A 19,345-nucleotide genomic window follows, 5' to 3' on the forward strand; every position below is an offset into this window, starting at 1 on the left:
ATTTCATTTTCATTTTCTTTGCATTTTTTACTAATTTCGAGATCGTTGTGAGAAGATTTAGCCTAATTAATAGTTATCAAAATTGTAGTAAGAACATTATAAGCTATATCTACGATATGCGTCGTCTTGTCCCAATTTTTACATATCATCTTGAAAAGTTGATCAGTGTATTTGGAAATTAGCAATTTTCTTATTCCCTGCCGGACAGGGCGGTCGTCGTTTGTGGAAGCTCCCTCAACCAACGAATCGTTTTTGTAACTTGGGTTACGTCGTCGAGTACAACTGTCAGTTTGCGAAAAACGTCAATGAGTCAGCTGTCAAAAGCTTCCGTGTGTGTTTCATTGCACGGAGAAAACACGGACAGATTTATTTGGTGGTGTGTGCAGCTGTGGAGAAAAACTGGAACGAAAAAATTGATTTTTGCGTTATTCAACCACCCAGGTGTGTACTATTTGTGGATTTAGTGAAACTGCACGGTGAAAACCCGCGCTAGAAAGATTTGTCCGCTGAAACGTAACGACAGAATTAGCAAAACAACGGTGTGGAAACTTCGCCAAGGTTCTAGAACAAACCCGCATTGGCGTTCGTCGCGGGTTGCGAGCAAAAGGAGTGCGAGTGTGTGTGACAAATAATAAAGCAAGCACAGACCGAGTGACGGACGTACTTCGCGACAGGCATACGGTAAGGCAAAATCCTTGTGCAAAGTAAATGCACTGCAGGTGGAGAAAATCTACATCGTTTAGTCATACTGATTGTGTGTGTGTGTATGTTTTTGTGCGTGTTTTTTTTTATTTACAATCCTCACTTCAGCAAGTAAAGGAAAGTGAAAGAATGTCGTCACAACAGGAGCAACCACAGCAACAGCAGCCTACTGTGCGGCACATTCCGATTTTCGTTGAAGGTCGTTCCGAACCGCTGATAAATACGACACCCGAATCGCAACCTTCACAACCATCCCAGCACCATCCATCGGCTGGCATGGAGGCTCCCAACATGGAAATGCCCAGTCGGAACGATTTCTTCAAACACGGCCCAATTTTCGATCGGGCGCGTGATATCCCGGTGCGGTCAAACTTTCCAGGTTTTCAGGGTTTCGATGGGTTTAAACGGGAAGCTTCGCCTGGTGCCAGCAGAACGTCTCCCTTCCCAGATATCTCTAACCATATGTGGCCCGAGTCGGATCCGCTCAATGCCAATGTGCCTCGCGGAACTTCGATTCCCAGACAAACGCCTTCGCCTTCTGCCGCTCACCAGCAGCAAAAGCCAAACACGGCCACTTCACAACAGCAACAACATGTGCCCCGGACATCGCAACCACAGCCGCATCCGCAAACACATCCGCAACCGCAACCTCAGCAGCAGCAACCGCAGCAACAGCAACCTGCTGGGCAGGATCAACCGGACAGCCGCCCAAAGATGCCGACCAGGGAGGATCCTATTACGAAAATCCAAAAAATTCAAAAGGATGTGCTCGCCATCTTCGACCAGGTGGAACATTTCAAGGGCGGCAAGGAGGGCAAGAAAGACAAAGCGTACATCTATCTGGACGAGATGCTGACGCAGAACCTGCTGAAGCTGGACTCGATCGATGCCGAGGATCAGCCCCAAATCAAGTCCGCCCGGAAGGAAGCGATCAAAAGCATAAACACCTGCATCGCGGTACTGGAGGCAAAGGCCGAAGCAGGTGCTAGTGGGAGCGCCAATGCTAGCACCGGTTCGATCGGGAATGCTAATGCAAATAGCAGCAGTAATGGTATCGATGCTAACGGCACGAACCAGTCCGCCTCGAATATTTCAATTCCTCACTCGTCGTCCAATTCTAGTCAACAGCAGGCCAATGAAGTTGCGAAGCAGCAGTGAAACTGGCGAAGGTTTGTCCCCGATTTTCCGCCCTTCCCTCAGCGGAATCATCATCCCCCCTCTAGAGCAGTTGCAAAAAAATGAGATACTCTACACGATCATCACTCCCGTTGAAGCATCGGTTCATCGGTTTTGGTCCATTTTTGTTGCTACTGTTCGATGTTCGATGATACGCTTGATTTTTGTACGCTATATCCTACGTGTGTCACATGGAGACCATTCGTCACAATAGCCAGGGCAGCTCGTTCTGCATCAAACATACATTACTTCGTCATTGTCTTAACCGTCCTGATCGTCCTAGATCGTGAATTTCTCGTAGCCATTCAACGAGGCTAACAAAAACTCCAAGTTGTTTTCATCAGGATCAGCGCTGAGTCATCGAAGCGATAGGTTGGCGATCCTTTACTGGTGCTTCTCTAAGAAGGAGACTGGTGGTACGTTATATTTATGCTTTCTATGTATTATACTTGCAGCTAGTAGAGTGAACAGCAGGAAGAGCTTGACAGGGTACTACAAACAAAGCGGATAGTGTTGGTAGAATGTATTAAAATGGCACTTGATTAATGCTTAGGGGCGCGCACACATTGAGTAGGATTTGGTTTTAGGAGCGCTGAGGCCAACTGAACTTCGAAGCAAAAGCGAAATGTGACCATAGATTGGAGACATATTTATTTTTCTTATTTTTAGTTAGTAAGTAAAAAGAAACAACAACAAACATTTCATGCAATTTTGTTAAGGGTTTTTTTATGAACTGGAGCAGCGAGCAGAAGGGAGGGAAGATTATAGGGCGCTCTGAATAGAAACTGAAACAAAAAACGACATCGATAACAATGATAACGAATATTAACAAACCTTGCAAACCGGTTGCTGTTGTGGATTGTGTTTCCCTCTTCTGGCCGGGTGTGGAAATTTGTACATGCTGCCAACGGTGGGACTAGGAAGCAAACGCAACCATTTAACCGTCACAATAACTTTGAACGATATAATTTTAACAATAAACAAAAAAACACTCACCCAGTTTGTTTAAAATAGACAATAAAACATTCAAACACCTCTTCGATGCGTTATTGGCGGGGTATAGTTAGTTAGTTCTCTCTTGGTAATTTCTAGACGAACAGGGCACTGGAACTTTGCGCCCAACTTTAACGTCGTACTAATTGTTCTTCTGTTTACGCTTTCACACGCTGTGCCATCTTCAGCTGACTTGTGAAGATATCGAATAAAGTTTAATGGTTACACATAACTTGTCCTTTCGCTCCTTATGTTTGCGCGGGTATAAATCTGTATTTCAGTTGATTCATATTTGAATTCGAATTAAGCATATATTTTTACATGTTATTCAATTGGAAATATTTGTTTGTAAATAATGTGTTAAAGGGTTTCAAGGGTCTATAGTTGTGTCCAACAATTTATTCGAATGATTTCTCTGACTTAATTCCTTTTTCGTTCTACGCACCCGTTCGAAGAAAATTAGAAATCCAATCAAATATTTCCAAAAAAACTAATTTTCTGGAATTAAGTTACCTAACTACTTATCTGGCGCTACAAGCGTTTCGCAGTCTAAGTCTGCAGGAGTCCTCTTATTCGCTCACCATTGTTTGCCATTTCCAATATCCCATGTCCCATGTCCAATAAGTTTGGTGGACTCCATGTCAGCCTACCAGGCTTCATTAGCCCCACAGCTCTTTCGTCCTTTTGATTGTAAAGAGTGAGTGATAGTGAGACAAATCAAAAATCCTTTTGAGCATTTCTGCCTCTCAAACAGGGTTAAAAGGATTTCGTCAGTTTTGGACAAATATCATCTCCCGGAGGCGTACGTGAGTGCTGGCACTATAGAACCTCTTTATACTTCCAGCTTCGTTCGCCGCTTCATATGTTTTGAGTAGAAAAGTTTCAACAGACGGTAGAAAGATCGGTTGGTAGTCACTTACGTTTATCGCTTTGGCATATCAGCTTCCGTTCGAAACATTCACTCGATCAAATTGGAATAAACCCGTAGAGTTTGTTTGTGCTCTTTGAGACAAGTTGGCAACACTGGCAGCTGTCAGTTGAATGCACACGAAATGTCAAACCATACCGCTTGGAGAATTGTTTACCCACGAGTTTCATTCCCGGTACGCTGCTTGAACAAAACGGCTGCTTCTTGCTTCGTGGAAAAGCTAAACCTGTTCAAAAGTTGAACAATTAGACACATCGTGCTGATTGAAGCAAATTCCTGCTACACGTATACCTGTACATAACGAGACGCTTCCAGAATGATCATACCGGTGCGATGTTTCACATGTGGTAAGGTGATAGGCAACAAATGGGAAGCGTACCTTGGATTGCTGCAGGCCGAATACACCGAAGGGTAAGAGACAAATGCGGGATATTGTTGAAATTGTGAAACTTTAATCTGTTTTCGTCTCTGATTGCCCACAATAGTGATGCGCTCGATGCACTCGGTCTCAAACGGTACTGCTGCAGGCGGATGTTGCTTGGACACGTAGATCTGATTGAGAAGCTGCTAAATTACGCCCCGCTAGAGAAATAAGAACGCTTCATTTGTAAATTCTCACAAGAGTGTGAATACATTTAAACATTATTATTAACCAAAAACATCGATAACAGCCGCATGGGCTTGCATTTATCTTGTACAAGTTGGATGAAAAATCAGTGCCTATGACTTTTCTTCCGTTTTTTGGCTTTCGAACGTTCTGTGGCAACCGGTTTATGTGTATCTATTAACAGCATGGTAACTTCATCATCCGAAGACGAAAGGGTGATCACGGGGGCCGTCTCATCTGTTTGAGAATGGGGGTTCTCTGCATGCAATGGATAAGGTGTAGTCGAGCGGCGTTCGGATGATGAATATCGTCCATTATGGTCAGCGTCCAGTTTCGTCTTCTTTAGCTTCAGCTTTGGCTCGATACTCTTCTCCCGTTCAACGCTGGCAACCGGTTCTTCAGCAATGGTCTCGGAAGTGGCACTTGTGATTGCAAGCGTGTTGACGTATTTTTGGCTGCCAACAACGTGTTGCATAAAGAATGCGTATTCGCGTTGTTTCGGACATTTATGATCCACCGTCTGTTCCGACCGGCAGATGGGACAGCACGGAACACAGCCCTCTGACTGCTGGTGGTGTTCCAACTTTTCTTTGGAATAGAATATCTTGCAGCAACGACTGCAAAGCAACACCAACGGTGCAAGATCGTCCTGATTAGTTGACACCACTAAGGGACAAAGCGCCTTCAAGTAGAGTGGCTCCTTCAGGCAGTCCACAACTAGTGGCACCAATTGCTTTGCCATACTGATGGTGGTGGTGGTGTTGATGGAATCAGTTTCTGCATTGACCCGTTCAGTTTGTTTCACACCGCTTTTTGATTGTTCGCTTTGTATGGGTCCATTATCCGATGGTTCGGCTGTGATAGGAGAATTACGCTCTGACGACTCTGGTGTTTCCGTTTGAGTAGATTGTTCTTTTGCTGAAACCAACCAATCGTCATCGGGTTTCGTACCAGCCTGTTGTTGGGCAGTGTCTACACAAATGTACAAAAGGAGAACAAAAACATTCACAAGCACTACTGCAGATGCATCGTCAAACAGAAGCCCAGCTGCTTACCTCTGAAGGCAATAATGTGTGAGACCAGCACTGACTGATTTAGTTTAAAAGTTTTCCTTCTCGCAAAAAGTTTGATGCGAAATGAATAGTGCTGTATTAGCTGTTGATAGCAAGGCATGCACATTATAGTTGAGTTTCTGTCGGTGGGAAGTATCTAGCGAAATAAAGGAGAAATTGTGCTAGATTTGCTATTGCCAACACTTTCATTCTGACGACGCACTTACCTTCACTTCATACACCTCCTGGAGTAATCTTCGAATATCCAAGCTTTCCATCGTATCGATACCGAACCGGTCTCCAGCTTGGGAGATATTGTCCCGACACAAACGGCACGGTTTACATTGCTTCTGCTCTTCAGCATCCATAGTTTCGTCGGACATCGTGGGCTAAAATGGATGAAAAAAACAGCGTCTCTAAATTCATAAACAACGACAATTTATCCGCTTCGCGGTTTGTTCGCGGTTAGCAAAGTTAAAACTAAAACAATGAAGCTTCGGGGTACAGCTTTGACAGCACCGCTATACCCAGTGGACTAATATCGCGTTCTTATCGGACTGTTATTGGGCGCTTGACGGACTGTTATTGGGCTTTTATTGGACTATTATCGGGCTATAATCGGACTGTTATAACAGTATCCAACTATTATCGGTGTACGATCGGACTGCTATCAAGTTATTTGTGGACTATTATCTATTTACTGTTAGAGTACAGCAGCTCCTCGCTTTACGCTAATGTTTGGCCTAATTTGGTTACTAACGATTCACAAACGACCCGATAATGTCCCACGACAATGACAGGACATGATAGGATTCACATAGTTTTACCAGTGATTCGATAATTCTATAGCCAAAATCCTACAATACCCATTATATCATACGAATGATTAATTGTTGGTACAACGGAATCTGACATGACATCTCTCATTGCGCTGCTATCCTATCCTATCGCATTGGTCGTCCTATTCTATCCCATTACCCGCTGGTCTATGAAAAGTGTTTGCCAAACATAAAGTGTCAATCGTATGGAAAAACTGTCAAAATTCTGTTTGGCAAACTGCGGAAAACAAAATCATTTGTTTGCCGAAAAAATGTTTGGCATACAAATTGGCACACCTTTGACAAACTTTTGTTTGGCAAACACTTTTCATAGACCAGCGGGTTAGTCGTCCCAGTGATCCTATCCCATTGGTCGTCAGATGCGGTTGTTAGAACTAGCATAACCTCAAACTTCTCCCGGAGAATATGCTTCAAACAATTTGAGGTCAATGGTCCTCACTGTGGTCAGAACTTTCATCATGAAACAATCGTCAAATCGATCTTTCATCGTCGTTCATCCGCTCCGTAAAAGCTGATCTAAAAGCTAAAATGAATGTTTTGAGTAATCTATGTATCTGCCCCATGTATCTTAAGGAAACTTAATTTTCTTCCAAAAAAGATTTAAAATTAAGTTTTAGATGATTGTGAAAATCATTTTTCGCGCTTTTCTTGTCACACCACTTATCTTTATGATCGGTATGTGGTAGGAAAAAACTCGGATTTTCATATGAAACGAATTTTGATTGCTTCACGATTGAAGAAATGCATTGAAATGGAATTTCAATTTCCAATACAACCGAAGTTATTAAATTTTTACGACGAAAAGTTGAGTTTTTTTCATACAAAATCTATGGTATACTCGAGCACTTCAAGCAAACTAAATTGCATTCGAATACTTTCATTGGTTTCTTTGAAATCAGTTTACAATTTTTAAAACATACGTTTTTTTGTTTATTACATATTTAACCAGAAGTCTTCAAATATTTTAATGAAACTGGAGACAAAATGAGATAACCCTCTATTTTGCGTGAGCTAATTTGAATTTGCTCATTTGCTTGCGGATAATGAAACTAAATTACTGTAAACAAAACATTAAACCAATGAAAACAGAGCAGAACAGAGCGAATGCATCAGAGGATAGCACAACACAACTACCCCAAATTGGTTTAAAACACATTCGCTGAGAGAATCGTTCTGTTCTCTGTTTCCACCCAAGTAAATCAGGAAAATGGGGGAGAAATTTAGCTGTCCTATGCTTTCCTTCGTGCGTCAGAGCGAGACCGAACGCCAACAACGGGCGTGTGTGTGTGTAAAAGTGCCTCCCCAAACACGTGCTTCGGGCATTTGGTAGACGGGCGCCTCCATCGTGGAAAACTTTAACCGGGACAAGGATAGAGCGATCCAGCAGAGAGAGCAATAAAGAGCAGCAACACACAAAAAAAAAAACAACTCGGCTCGACGAAAGCTTCGGCTTTCACCTTCTTCGGAGACGAAAAGGAAAATTCATGCCAATAACTCCATGCCAAACGGTGGTGGCTGCTGCCCAAAGAGCGCGCTCGCGACTGTCGTCCGAAAGTGATCCAAGGAAGGCAAGTCTGCCTACTTGATTCAGTGAATCGTTGCAGAGATTTTTTTTTGTTTTGTTCGCTTGTTAGTTTTGTTTACAGTGTTGTGCATACGGTGGCAGAAACGGTTTTAAAAGGAAGGTGAATGTGTGCTTTTCACCAGTGTAGTGCCGAGGTAAAACATGACGTACACCTCATGTAAGTTGCCCCATCGTACCACCCGTCGACAAGTGCACATCCGGAAGTGGAAAGGATCTGCTGCCCAACAAATGCAGATGCAGGAAAGCGATTGAGCAAATGACCGTCAATCGTACGGAGGCTTTCCTGTAACAAAGCGTCGGATGTGAAGCCAAAACCCCTTGGGTGCAAAAGCAACCACTGCGTGCAAAAAAAAAAGCCTTGCAAAGGAAAAAACCCATCGGTGGAAAAACATGGCAGAAGATTTATCGATCAATAAAAATAAGATGTAAGTGTGTACAGCACAGAAGACCATACACATAAATAAGTGCTCGTTTTCCAGAGATAATTGCTTGTTGCCTCACTCTCTCCCTCTCACGCTCACTATATCTCTCTCTTTCTTTCCTTCTATCTTTCTCTCTTTCTCGTGCTCTTTCTATCGCTCGCGCGCGCACAAAGTCATCGTCGCCGGGAAAAGTTCACGATGCATGTTTTCCACACGCTTTCGTCCCTTAACACGCTTTTTTCCCTGTTGTTTTTTTTGTTCGCTCTTTCATCGCTCCACAAGAGCTCAACTTTTTTTCCTGCTGCGTGAGACATTCAAAATGATGTGAAGTGCAAATAAAAAATCTCCCATTAAGCGGGGAGGAGATGAGGGATTTTTTTTATTGCGGATTTCCTCCGCAAAGGGATGTAATGTTGGGAAAAATCAAAGATGGTTGCCATTGTTCTGGGTGCAAGTTTTTTGTTTTCTTGGTCGTTCAACTTTCCTTTTGTCGTTCAATGCAATTTAGTGACACAAAATTTCATTACATCTAAGCGGGCTGGTGTAATGTTGCTATGCGAGAGTTTTTGAAAAAGGGCGCAAACTGCAGGACTCCTACTGCTACAACTACGCCTGCTATGTCTAGTTGGGTATCATTTGCAATTCATGGTTCTTTCAGGAATCATGAAACTTTTGATATTCACGGAACTTTGGGAAATCGTGAATATTGTCGGGAGTCGGGAAAGAGTCGACTCATAATTTAAATCACTCTTCGCCGATTAATCATATGAGTAATTTAGTGTTGGATAAATCTGATTTAAATTAATGATCCTATTCGAAATCCCTATTTCGAAGATTCATGAATCTTCAAAGATCCATGAATCATCCAAGATTCATGAATCCTGAAAAAGCCATGAATCGTACAAGATTCATGACCTCCATGGTGCTTGTTCGTTAACCAACTCCATCTCTCCACTCCAACCCTCTGTCTGCAGTAGTCAAATATCTTCCCCAAGGGACTTGTTCCGCCACTGCTCTAAGGATTCCTGAATCTTTTGACTCTTCTCAAACTGACTGATTAAAATCTCATCTTCTTATGTGTTTCAGATTTACCCAACGGTACGGCAACAGTAATAACGATATTTGTCGGCTGTGTTTAAAAAATGAGGCCCACATGGAGCCGCTGTTCTACTCCAACTTATTCCCCAACATTTTACTTACGAAGAAGATATACGATTGCACCTCAATACAGGTAATTCCATGCGCATCTCTTCATAGTCTCAACACGAGTTGCTTTATCGTCCCATAAATCTTCCACAGATAATCTACGAACGTAACTTGCCAATGTTTGTGTGTAAGCTGTGCGCCAACAAGCTGGACGAGTATGTGCGCTTTCGGGATCGTTGCATAGCAAATGATGAATTTTTGCGCAACGCTCTGGCGGCATTCGATGCGAACGGTGGGGGTTGCTCGAGCGGGATAAAAATGGAACCGGAAGATACGCCGCCACCCCCTTCCTTGCCACCGGCTGCACCGCCAACGGCCAAGTTCGCCCAATGCCTTACGGTGACACCGATGGAGCTAAACTGTGCCCTTGTTGCGGCGGCTGCAGCTGCTGCCGCGGGTGGCCACCAGGGCAGCAAACGGGAACCGCCGGATGTTGAGGAAGACCATGGAAGATATGGTCACACGTCCGGTGCACCATCTCCCGACCGATCAAGCTGTGGTGGAAGGATGACGGCCGACGAGTTGGCCACACTCAAACAAAGGCACGACGATCACTATCGGAGTGGCGACGAGGATGAGCTACCGACCGATGATGGTTACGCCGAACCCCCCAACCAAACCGATGCCAAACAGTACGTGTGTGAGGTGTGTTCGAAATCGTTCAAAATACGCCACCATTTGCTGGTGCACAGACACACGCACCTGGACAATCATGTGGCACCGGGCCACGGTTTGCTGCACGGAGGAACCGACTGTAACGGCACAGTGACCGGCAACGGGAAACAGTCGTACAACTGTCCGAAATGCACCAAAGTGTTCGTCAACAAGGGCAATCTGTTGAATCACCTCGAGACGCACACGAACGAGAAGAGCTACGCGTGTGATATCTGCACGAAAACGTTCAAGTACAATGTGCAGCTGCGGTTGCATATGCGAATCCACACCGGCGAGCGGCCCCACAAGTGTGAGATCTGCAATCGTGGGTTTTCGCAGCTGTCCAACTTGCGATCGCACCGAAAAACTCACTCCAAAGTAAGTAGTATCCAAACGGGTAGTGCACATAGTCATTGCTTTTAGTGTTGAGTGAGCCTGAATGAGTCTTTGAATTGAATGATTGACTCTCAAGCTCTGAATTCATCAAGATATATAGATCCTCAAAACTTCATGAATCCCTGAAGATTTGTACAGCACTTAGTCAACCGAATGCTAGCATAAGGTTATTGCATTACAAATCAAACTATTCAAGAATTCATGACGTTTGAGGGTTTGTAAATATTTTGAGAATCGACTCATAAATTTAATGACTCTTGAGATCTCTTGACTCTAATGAGATTCCTCACAAATGAATCTTCCAATCAAGATTACTCAAACACAATACTAACAGTTTTGCTAACTCTGGAATACGTTTCATTTTTATTATCTTCGTACAGGTAAAACCGTACAAATGCCATTTATGCCTCAAAAGCTTCACCATGCTGGACAACCTGACCGCGCACAGTGCCAAGTGTCTGAAGGACAAGTTCCGCTGCACGCTCTGTTCGAAATCGTTCGCCAAAGAGGGTAATCTGCTGTCGCACCTGCAGTCCCACAACGATGGGATTGTGGAGAAGATGTTCAAGTGCGAAATGTGCCCGAAAAGCTTCAAAAACAAGGAAGACTGGAAGCGGCACGTACGGGTGCACACGGGCGAAAAGCCGTATACGTGCGACATCTGCTCGAAAGGCTTCGCCCAGAAAGCGAATCTACTGTCCCACCGGAAGACACACCTCAAGCCAAACGTTATTTACAAATGTGAACGATGTGCGAGAACGTTTCGTTCGCAGAAGGTGCTCCAAATGCACGCACCGAAGTGTGTCGGTGTGGTGGTTGACGGAGCTAGTGTTCCATCTGCTCCGGTAACACCGGTATCCGAATCGCTTCCGGGCTCTCCGAGTCCTGCTGGTACCGCTGTCACGCTATCCACCGCGGCGTCTGCTACCGTAGCCGTGACCAACAACACACCAACGCTGTCGGAAGCGCTATCCGATCTGCTGCGGTACGAGATAGCACTAAGGGCACCTTTGGAACTGCAGCAAATGCTTCTCGGGCATATCGATCGTAAGAAGCCACCGAACGGAACGGGCGGTAAAGCGGCAGGACGACGCTACAGATGCGACGTGTGCTTCAAAGGCTATTCGCAGTATCCGTCGCTGATCAAACATCGGAAGCTACACTTCAAAGTACCTCCACTGGTGAAGGTCCTGGCGGGAAAGGGCCGACACGCGGACTACGACGAACCGGACGACCCGGGAGCAGATTGTGATGGTGACCCTGATGGACTGGTGGAACGGCGGGGAGTGACACCGGAGCTGCACGATCCGATCGAGCGGCCGTACAGCTGTGATATATGCGGTAAGAACTTTAAATACAATCGTAACCTGAAGGTGCACAGGAAACTGCACATCAGAGCGAACCGTTTTAAGTGTGACAAGTGTACCACCACCTTTGCACAGGCGGAAGATTTGAAGCAGCATCTGCACACCCACCCGACCGATGCCGGCAGGAGCTTCAGCTGCGAGTACTGCTCGAACCGATTCCGCTCGAACGAGGACCTGAAGCGGCACAGACGATCGCACACCGGCGAGCGACCCTTCCGGTGCACCCGCTGCCCGAAAGCGTTCACCCAGCAGTCGAACCTGCGGGCCCACACGAGGATCCACGAGCGCTAGGCAGTGCGCAACAGGTGGTGCCAGCCCGACCAACAACTTCCCCGGATGCCGGCAGCAGAATGATGCGACAACCCGTGCCATCGGGCGAACCGGCATGCGTAACATAACGGTTTGATCCACCCTAAACGGGCGTTAGAAACTATTTTTTGGCTGCCCACGAGGCACGTAGAAGTATATTACATTAAGTTTCGTTTCTAGTTTCCAACGGTACCGGTTACAACCCATTGTTTTCTCTCCTATTGGATGGTGTGTTGTGTTGATCAATGTGTTTTGCCCGGACATGTGCAATTGTGATTATTATAGCCAGTAGAAGGAATAAATGTTGTTTCGTGTATCTTGCCTGGTGTACTCAAACCAGCGATGTTAACCATTCATAGGCAACGTTTGGAATGATTACTATCAGATCGTGGTTGGAACGCCTTGGAAGATATAACATTTCATCGGCAGCCCTACGTTTATTCCCTTTTAGAAGCTACCATATAGATTAAAGATACATTCGCATCGCCTCAAGCAACTGCTATGGGAAGAGCAACGAATGCGAGCACATCAGCAAACGGATCCAGAAGAAAATTCTATAAGCCTCTCTCAGATCAAGGAAGCAACTGACTAACTGTGACTAAGTTGTTGATATAAGGTTTAGGAATTGGCTTGCGAATAGCCAGAGTTTCTGTCGCGATGGTCTCAGTACTCTGAGGAATTACTAAACGAACCCTCCAAAGAGGTAAACCTGTAGATGTTTTCATGCCACTTCCACATGGCAGGATTATATTGGCTTGAGCACCGAGGTCTGGTAAAAACAGGACTGAACAGACAAAAAAGACGATAGAACATGGAAATTAGAAATTCATCCTATTGTTACTATAGTATGGGATGAATTAATGTCGTATATGTGGAATATCAGATCTTTTGAATTGATCATCAGATCTGCAGATACTGGAGTATTTAGCGCGTAACTGATGATTGAAGGATGACCGATCGGTGGAATTGATCTATCCGCCAGAAAATAAGACAAATAATTTACCAACGAGTCCTGATTTTCAGCAGTTACGAGGACTCCTATTGCAGCCTTAAGCCGCTGAGTGGAGTACAACCCCCTCTCAAGTAAATATATAAAAAAATGCTTTTGCACTTTTAGTTACACCTTATTTACTCAACCGATGCTACAAGAGCTTCGCGATCTTTACCTACTTTAGAATTCCTCTAAAGTTACGGGTTTTCTGGGGGGCGCCATCAATTTCAATTTCAATCAATTTGAACGCCATCAATATTTCTCAACTTGGGCTTACCACACCTCTTCTGTTTATGTGAACGACCTAAAAGAGCGTTCGGGGTGTTTGGAGTCATTCCAATGACTTGACCATCCCACAAGTGCCTGGTGAGCTTAATTCGTTGTACGACAATGACTTTATCGTACCACTCGTAGAGTTCGTCATTGGAGCAACTGCTCCAATGTTCTTCCAGACATACGGGGCCTAAAATCCTTTCAAAAAGCAGATTAGCAGATTGTATAATTCTGTGCTTGTAATCTGGTAGATGGGAACGTACTTATCAGTTCCAAAGGCGACGAACTTCAGTTGATTGTACAGTGCAGTTGTCGCGGCTAGATCAGCTTCCTTAACCGGGGCGCTCAGGGCAATCGTGTATTCTACAGAGATTTTGTTTTTTTCCAGAGATACCTGATATCTGATACCTCATTCGATCTATGCTTCTTATCGTAGCAACTGAGAATTGTGAACTGAATTTAGGAAAATGTGACTTCTGTTCCAACAAAACGCAGACTGTTTTGAGGTAAAAAATGTGATGCGTGTTATTTTGTGAGACGCGCACCAAACATTATAACATTTTCACTATCGTCTCTTCATGGATAATGTAGTAGTATGTGCTATCAATACTCACCGAAAACACAATTTTCCGTTAATTCCTTTAAAATTACAGCACAAAATGCGCAGCAAAACTTGTGGACAGCGTTTTCACCCAAACACCACTCAACCAAACATTATAAACGATGTTTCTCCGTAGCAAAATGGATTGTCAGTTTGACAGCTCAAACAGATACACAAAGTAGAATCCGCACGAAAAATCGCGATCAAAAAAACCAGAACTGGCCAGTGCACAATTACTCAACCATTTCAACACTAAAGAGCGTCAACATCAAGAGCGAACTACGTTCAATGGTCATTTTCATTCAGTGTTTACAAATTACAACTCCATTCGCTGCAGTAGCCGCGCGCTGGTAGAAGCATTCCGTAGCGGAAGAAAACACAAAACACACAACACGACGAAGAATAAGAAGCAGTGCACAAAAATAATGATAGTCGAAGAAGGGCTAGCGCAACAGGGCCCAAACTGTGGTAAACAAGAAGAACGAGTATAGGCAGGGTGTTTTGTGCGTGACTTCTCCACTGAAGTAGGAAGCTGGATCGCTAGTGACCGCATTCGTTCGATACCGATTTCGACGATGAGTGTTGAGAATCGGCATATAAAAGAGGAAACCAGCAAGTGAGTATGAAGCAAACGTTCCTGTATCTAACTTGTGGCGAAATGCGCAAGGAGTTCAAGGATTTTCGTAACCACAGCAAAAACAATCACAAGATGAGTTGTGACGATTGGTGGTTAAAAATGTGCTTCTACAAGAAATCTACCTATCGATCGACATCGGACATGTTTGACCGTGTATATTGATTGTCGTAATGCGTTGGCGTAATAGGGTAACGCAAGAGAAAGGACAATCGGCGAAAAAATAAACTGCAATGGCATAAAAGGAGAACGGATCAACTCCAAAGAAGCCGAAGAACCACGGACAGAGGATGGCGAATAACATTGCAAAGAAACACAACCGCATCATCCTCTCCGATTGCAGCCAAAGGAAATGATGTCGGGAGAGAATGCATACGAGCAGGCTGAAAAAATAGCGCTGCTGCTCAGTTGATGTGGTCATGGTGATGAGGATGATGGTGCCATTAGCGAGGAGCACCATCGTAAAAGAAAACACAACACGAATGTGTGCCCTGCCCGCACACAATCGAAGCGAACGTTCGCGGTCTTTTTTCGCGGATTCCAACGCGTGAATGAGAAGGGCTCGCGCGCGGATAACGCGAGAAAGAGAAACCGACACACTGTCAGCGTGGATGTGTCCTACAAAACGTGGGCCCCACCACTTCTGTAGAAATACACAGACACACACGCATATGTTCTGTTCCCGCCATGCACGTCCGTTCCCCACACGCACGTTTGTTGCGTTGCATTTTGTTTCCTTGCATAAAATGCAAAAGAAGGGCAATCAGTGTGCATCGTCGTCGTCGTCGTCGTAGGGCAAATCGTAGGGCTGTGCCTGTGTGTGAGCCATACAATTTGCTGCCTTGCGTGGTATGTGTTTACTGCTCGCGATTCCGCGTTCAGATCTCGCGAAAGGGCCCACCAAAAGGGACGATGACGACGATGCGAAAGAAAGCAAGAAGTAAACTGGTTTTCTTTCGGCACTGTCTGTTTTTGCCTTTCATTATTATTGACTCACATCCCGCCACACAAAAAAGCTCACGCCAATTGGTGGTGTGTATTGGGCAGCATCGCGCTTTGCTTGTGTGTTTTGTAGATCTTGTACACGCTCTCGATCTCCGTGCCACAAAAAACCGGATCGTAGTAAGCCGTGCCGCTGCTGCTTAGGGATGTGGAGGGATGCAATACTCTTTGCATCGCAAGGCAACACTGTATCGCTTGGCACGACGATTAGCGGTTTGCAGGTTTACAGGGGTGGCTGTGTGTAGTTTCGCTCGTTTTAGGATTCGGATTGACATCCATTACCACCAACTTCATAACACTTTTTTCCCTACAGTGAGCATCGTGCCGGTGAGGGTTGCAGTGGTGACGGGGACAGCGCAAGAGAGATCGGAACCGGGGAAAGTGAACCGGGTGAGGATGAACGTGATTGCTACCAGCAGCGCGACACGCGAATGATCTACAGTCTCAACATGAATGTGTGCCGGTTATGCCTAGCGGAGGGACACGGTCAACTCCAACCTGTATTCTACGCGCAGGACTCGCCGGACGAGATTCTGCAGCAAAAGATATATGAGCTAACAACGGTGGAGGTGAGTGAGAATGATGGAATTATGTTATGTTACGAACCAGGTTTCATATTTCACCTTGTTTGTAGATAACATTCGCCTTGGACTTTCCGACCAGTGTGTGCATCGAATGCCTCACCAAGCTGGATGAGTTTTCGCTCTTTCGACGGCAGTGCATCGACAACAATGAAATACTGAAGCTAAAGTACTACGAGCTGAAGGCGGAAGCAGATGCGGAGGACTACTGTACCAAGCAGGATAGTAAGGACGACGAAGACATGCACATAGCGAAGGTGAAGAAAGAGGAAGAATTTATGCAACTCGAACGAGCGTCCGTAATCGACGAACAACGACGCAACGGTACGATGGTGGATGCGATGGACGACCAGGTTCCGTACGTGGAGGATGATGCGGGCAACGAGATCATCATCGGCGATGGGCAGGAAGAGTACGATGCGTCCCAACAACCGATAACCGGTACGAAGATACAGTACGTATCCGAAGATGGCACAATGACGGAGTACATCACGTCCGGTGCGATAGTGCGCCGTGACATCGTTAGCCCCTCGGATCTGGAGGAGCCGGTTGGCGAAGGACAAGAAATTTACTACACCGTCGGTACGGACACGTACGCCATCCCGACGGGTGCGGCCGAAGCTGCCAACTATGTGCCGCAGGGTTTCGCGGACCAGACGGAGATTGAATGCACCACGATCGAGGATCATCTACCGGAGGAATACGTCGAGGAGGTACCGGCGGTAGCATCCAATGCCTCCGCCAACACACACCTCGTAATGGCTGCATCACGCGGCAGGCACGACCGTCCGTTCGTGTGCAAGCACTGCAAGACCAGCTTCAAGTACGAGCACAACTACGATCGGCACATGAAGAATCACGCGAAAGTCCTGTACCGTTGCGGCAAGTGCTCGAAAACGTTTGTGAAGCTTCGCAAGTGTCAGCAACACTTCCGAAAGGCACACTCCTCGCAACGGTACGAATGTGACATCTGTTACCGGACGTACAGTTTGCCGACCCGGTTGGAAAATCACGTCATCGAGATGCATTCGGTGAATGGGGTTTATCGGTGCGATCGTTGCCAGGGTGAAATGTTTAGTTCGTACCTTGACTTTAAAGCGCACCGGATGCGTTACCACCCACGCACGGATGATGCCCTTGCGGGTAGTGGGCCGGCGAGTGGTGCGGACCTGACGCCAACCATAATCAAACAAACATCATTGGGAGAGGAGATGCACATGGAGCATGTACTGTCGTCAAACAATGCGTACTCATCGCCGGACAGTCCAACGCTTAGTTCCGATTCGGAGGAACATCAGCCGGCGAAAGAGCTGACAGTGCGTTCCAAACGTCCGGGCGGGGGTAGCAGCGTCGTACCGCCGAGGACACGGACGCGAACCAATGGCCATAGCAATCGCACAGTAAAGGCACAGAAACCGCACACCATCGCAACGAGTCAACAACCGCACGAGGTCATCCTGATCGATGATGATGAGCAGCAGCAGCAGCAACAGGCATCGCAGCTCACGAACGGTACCGGTACTACACCGACCGTACATCGCGAGCTGTTGCAACAGATCGAGGAAAGTGAGGCAAACTCGGTCGGTCCGAAGATGTACACCTGCGAGAATTGTCCCAAAACGTTCGTGCATCTGAACAACCTGAAAGCGCACATATATGCTGAGCACGACAATGACAAACCATTCAAATGCAAGCTCTGTCCGATATCCTTCAAGACGAAGGAGATACTCGTGATGCACATGGTAAGGGTGAATGGTGTCTTCGCGAGGTTGAGGTAGAGCAGTTAATTTAATTTATTATATTATTTTTTAGATGCTCCATGCGCAAAACAATGGTGCCACCTAGAGAGGAAGAAACCCCCGTGTGGAGTATGGAGTAGTTGGAGCACACACACACACCCGCCATTATATTCTATTATTATGTGCCAAAATTTGCTTATGCCTCTGCTCCTGTTTGTGTCTTGTACTAAGCCACATACCATAATTGCGCAAACAAAAAAGAAGAAACAAGCGTAGATACTGCGCATTCATCCATATTGGAGTAGAATGTAATGCAAGATTTCAGATTCCCGGACGATGGTGATGCATAGTCATCACCACCGTTTGTCGGGGATGTATTTTTTTTTTCTTTACAAACGTACGGTGCTTTTTGTTACACATAGCGATAGGATAATTTTTCGATTTGCTCATTCAATGAGAGAAACGAGCTAGCGAGCACGCTAGCGCTGTACCGTAATGCTTCCTGTTGAACACGGGGAAAGGGGGGGTCTTTATTTGGTTCCCAACGCGATTCGATTTATTTTTACACTTATTAAAGGGGAAAAGACTTCCCTACCCGTTTTAGGTTTAATATCATCACATGTGTGGCCTTTAAGATAAAATCTTTTTTTCTTTTTTATTTTCGTACCCTTTTTGTTAGTGGTAGTGTTCTAGTTTAGTTCTGAACCATCTGTGAGTTGTCTGCTGCACGCTCATCATTGTTCTGATTTCCTTACCGCGCAGAAACCATGATCGGTGGTGCTTGAATGATTCGGTCACGATCATTACATACAATCTCGCTTAGTGTGTAAGGAGTTAGTGTTTAGAAAATGCAATTCGTTTGTTTTTTTTTGATCATTTATTATTGCTCATAGGTAGGAAAAGTATAAAATAAACCGTAACGCACACGGACAGGTAGAATGAGCGTCACAATTAGGAAGAGAATATTTGGTAGGATTATAAGTTCTATTTTGTTCGATTGATTCGGGGACAAAGCAATACAAAACAGATTGTAAATGATAGGAGAGGAGTGTGTTCCTTTTTCGTTACTAGCGAATCATAGCTAAGCCATCACGACGGAGGACCGGAGTTTACCGGAAGTTACACTGTTAAACAATTCGGTACAAAAAGCATGAATAGAGTCCCAATTCATTCGCTCCAATTGCGGGTGTTCATTTTGGGAAATTCATTGGGCCTTCGACGATAGGTGAAAACTTCATCGTTTGCAACGAACCAGACAATTCTAGACTGCAAAAAAAAACAAACCACT

The 19,345-nt window shown here is 45.3% G+C and overlaps 4 protein-coding genes across 5 annotated transcripts; 3 read left to right on the plus strand and 1 right to left on the minus strand.

Annotated features, from left to right (window-relative positions):
• The first annotated feature begins 356 nt into the window (after window positions 1-356).
• Window positions 357-3,103, plus strand: LOC128309615 (BAG domain-containing protein Samui). 2 transcript variants are annotated; one of them, XM_053046049.1, is made up of 2 exons: window positions 357-681; window positions 811-3,103. In XM_053046049.1, the coding sequence occupies exon 2, from the start codon at window positions 832-834 to the stop codon at window positions 1,858-1,860; it is 1,029 nt and encodes a 342-aa protein (XP_052902009.1). In that variant the 5' UTR covers window positions 357-681; window positions 811-831; the 3' UTR covers window positions 1,861-3,103. The 2 variants fall into 2 exon arrangements, with proteins under 2 accessions (XP_052902009.1, XP_052902010.1); XM_053046050.1 differs by having other exon boundaries at window positions 820-3,103.
• An 848-nt stretch (window positions 3,104-3,951) lies between these two features.
• Window positions 3,952-4,474, plus strand: LOC128296993 (DNA-directed RNA polymerases I, II, and III subunit RPABC5). Its single transcript, XM_053032530.1, has 2 exons — window positions 3,952-4,210; window positions 4,285-4,474. The coding sequence occupies exons 1-2, from the start codon at window positions 4,116-4,118 to the stop codon at window positions 4,391-4,393; spliced, it is 204 nt and encodes a 67-aa protein (XP_052888490.1). The 5' UTR covers window positions 3,952-4,115; the 3' UTR covers window positions 4,394-4,474.
• On the minus strand, window positions 4,429-5,913 carry LOC128296992 (uncharacterized). Its single transcript, XM_053032529.1, has 3 exons — window positions 5,686-5,913; window positions 5,462-5,615; window positions 4,429-5,378 (listed from the first exon to the last, which is right to left on the minus strand). Exons 1-3 carry the CDS (start codon window positions 5,839-5,841, stop codon window positions 4,513-4,515), a joined length of 1,176 nt encoding a protein of 391 aa, XP_052888489.1. The 5' UTR covers window positions 5,842-5,913; the 3' UTR covers window positions 4,429-4,512.
• Window positions 5,914-8,154: 2,241 nt separating this feature from the next.
• Window positions 8,155-19,345, plus strand: LOC128299170 (uncharacterized). Its single transcript, XM_053035046.1, has 10 exons — window positions 8,155-8,307; window positions 9,391-9,535; window positions 9,604-10,542; window positions 10,941-11,901; window positions 12,003-12,316; window positions 14,593-14,717; window positions 16,051-16,306; window positions 16,372-17,141; window positions 17,307-18,060; window positions 18,131-19,345. Exons 1-10 carry the CDS (start codon window positions 8,273-8,275, stop codon window positions 18,161-18,163), a joined length of 4,332 nt encoding a protein of 1,443 aa, XP_052891006.1. The 5' UTR covers window positions 8,155-8,272; the 3' UTR covers window positions 18,164-19,345.

The sequence above is a fragment of the Anopheles moucheti genome, chromosome 2 (assembly GCF_943734755.1).
Source record: "Anopheles moucheti chromosome 2, idAnoMoucSN_F20_07, whole genome shotgun sequence".
NCBI classification, from domain to species: domain Eukaryota; kingdom Metazoa; phylum Arthropoda; class Insecta; order Diptera; family Culicidae; genus Anopheles; species Anopheles moucheti.

Excerpts from the sequence above, each read along its gene's own strand:
- LOC128309615 (XM_053046049.1), top strand. The coding sequence starts at position 832 with ATGTCGTCACAACAGGAGCAACCACAGCAACAGCAGCCTACTGTGCGG.
- LOC128296993 (XM_053032530.1), top strand. The coding sequence starts at position 4,116 with ATGATCATACCGGTGCGATGTTTCACATGTGGTAAGGTGATAGGCAAC. Across the intron at positions 4,211-4,284 it reads CAGGCCGAATACACCGAAGG|TGATGCGCTCGATGCACTCG; the intron begins GTAAGAGACAAA and ends TGCCCACAATAG.
- LOC128296992 (XM_053032529.1), bottom strand. The coding sequence starts at position 5,841 with ATGTCCGACGAAACTATGGATGCTGAAGAGCAGAAGCAATGTAAACCG. Across the intron at positions 5,616-5,685 it reads AGGAGGTGTATGAAGTGAAG|ATACTTCCCACCGACAGAAA; the intron begins GTAAGTGCGTCG and ends TTATTTCGCTAG. Across the intron at positions 5,379-5,461 it reads ACACATTATTGCCTTCAGAG|ACACTGCCCAACAACAGGCT; the intron begins GTAAGCAGCTGG and ends ACATTTGTGTAG.
- LOC128299170 (XM_053035046.1), top strand. The coding sequence starts at position 8,273 with ATGGCAGAAGATTTATCGATCAATAAAAATAAGAT. Across the intron at positions 8,308-9,390 it reads TCGATCAATAAAAATAAGAT|ATTTACCCAACGGTACGGCA; the intron begins GTAAGTGTGTAC and ends TATGTGTTTCAG. Across the intron at positions 11,902-12,002 it reads GTACAGCTGTGATATATGCG|GCGGAAGATTTGAAGCAGCA; the intron begins GTAAGAACTTTA and ends ACCTTTGCACAG.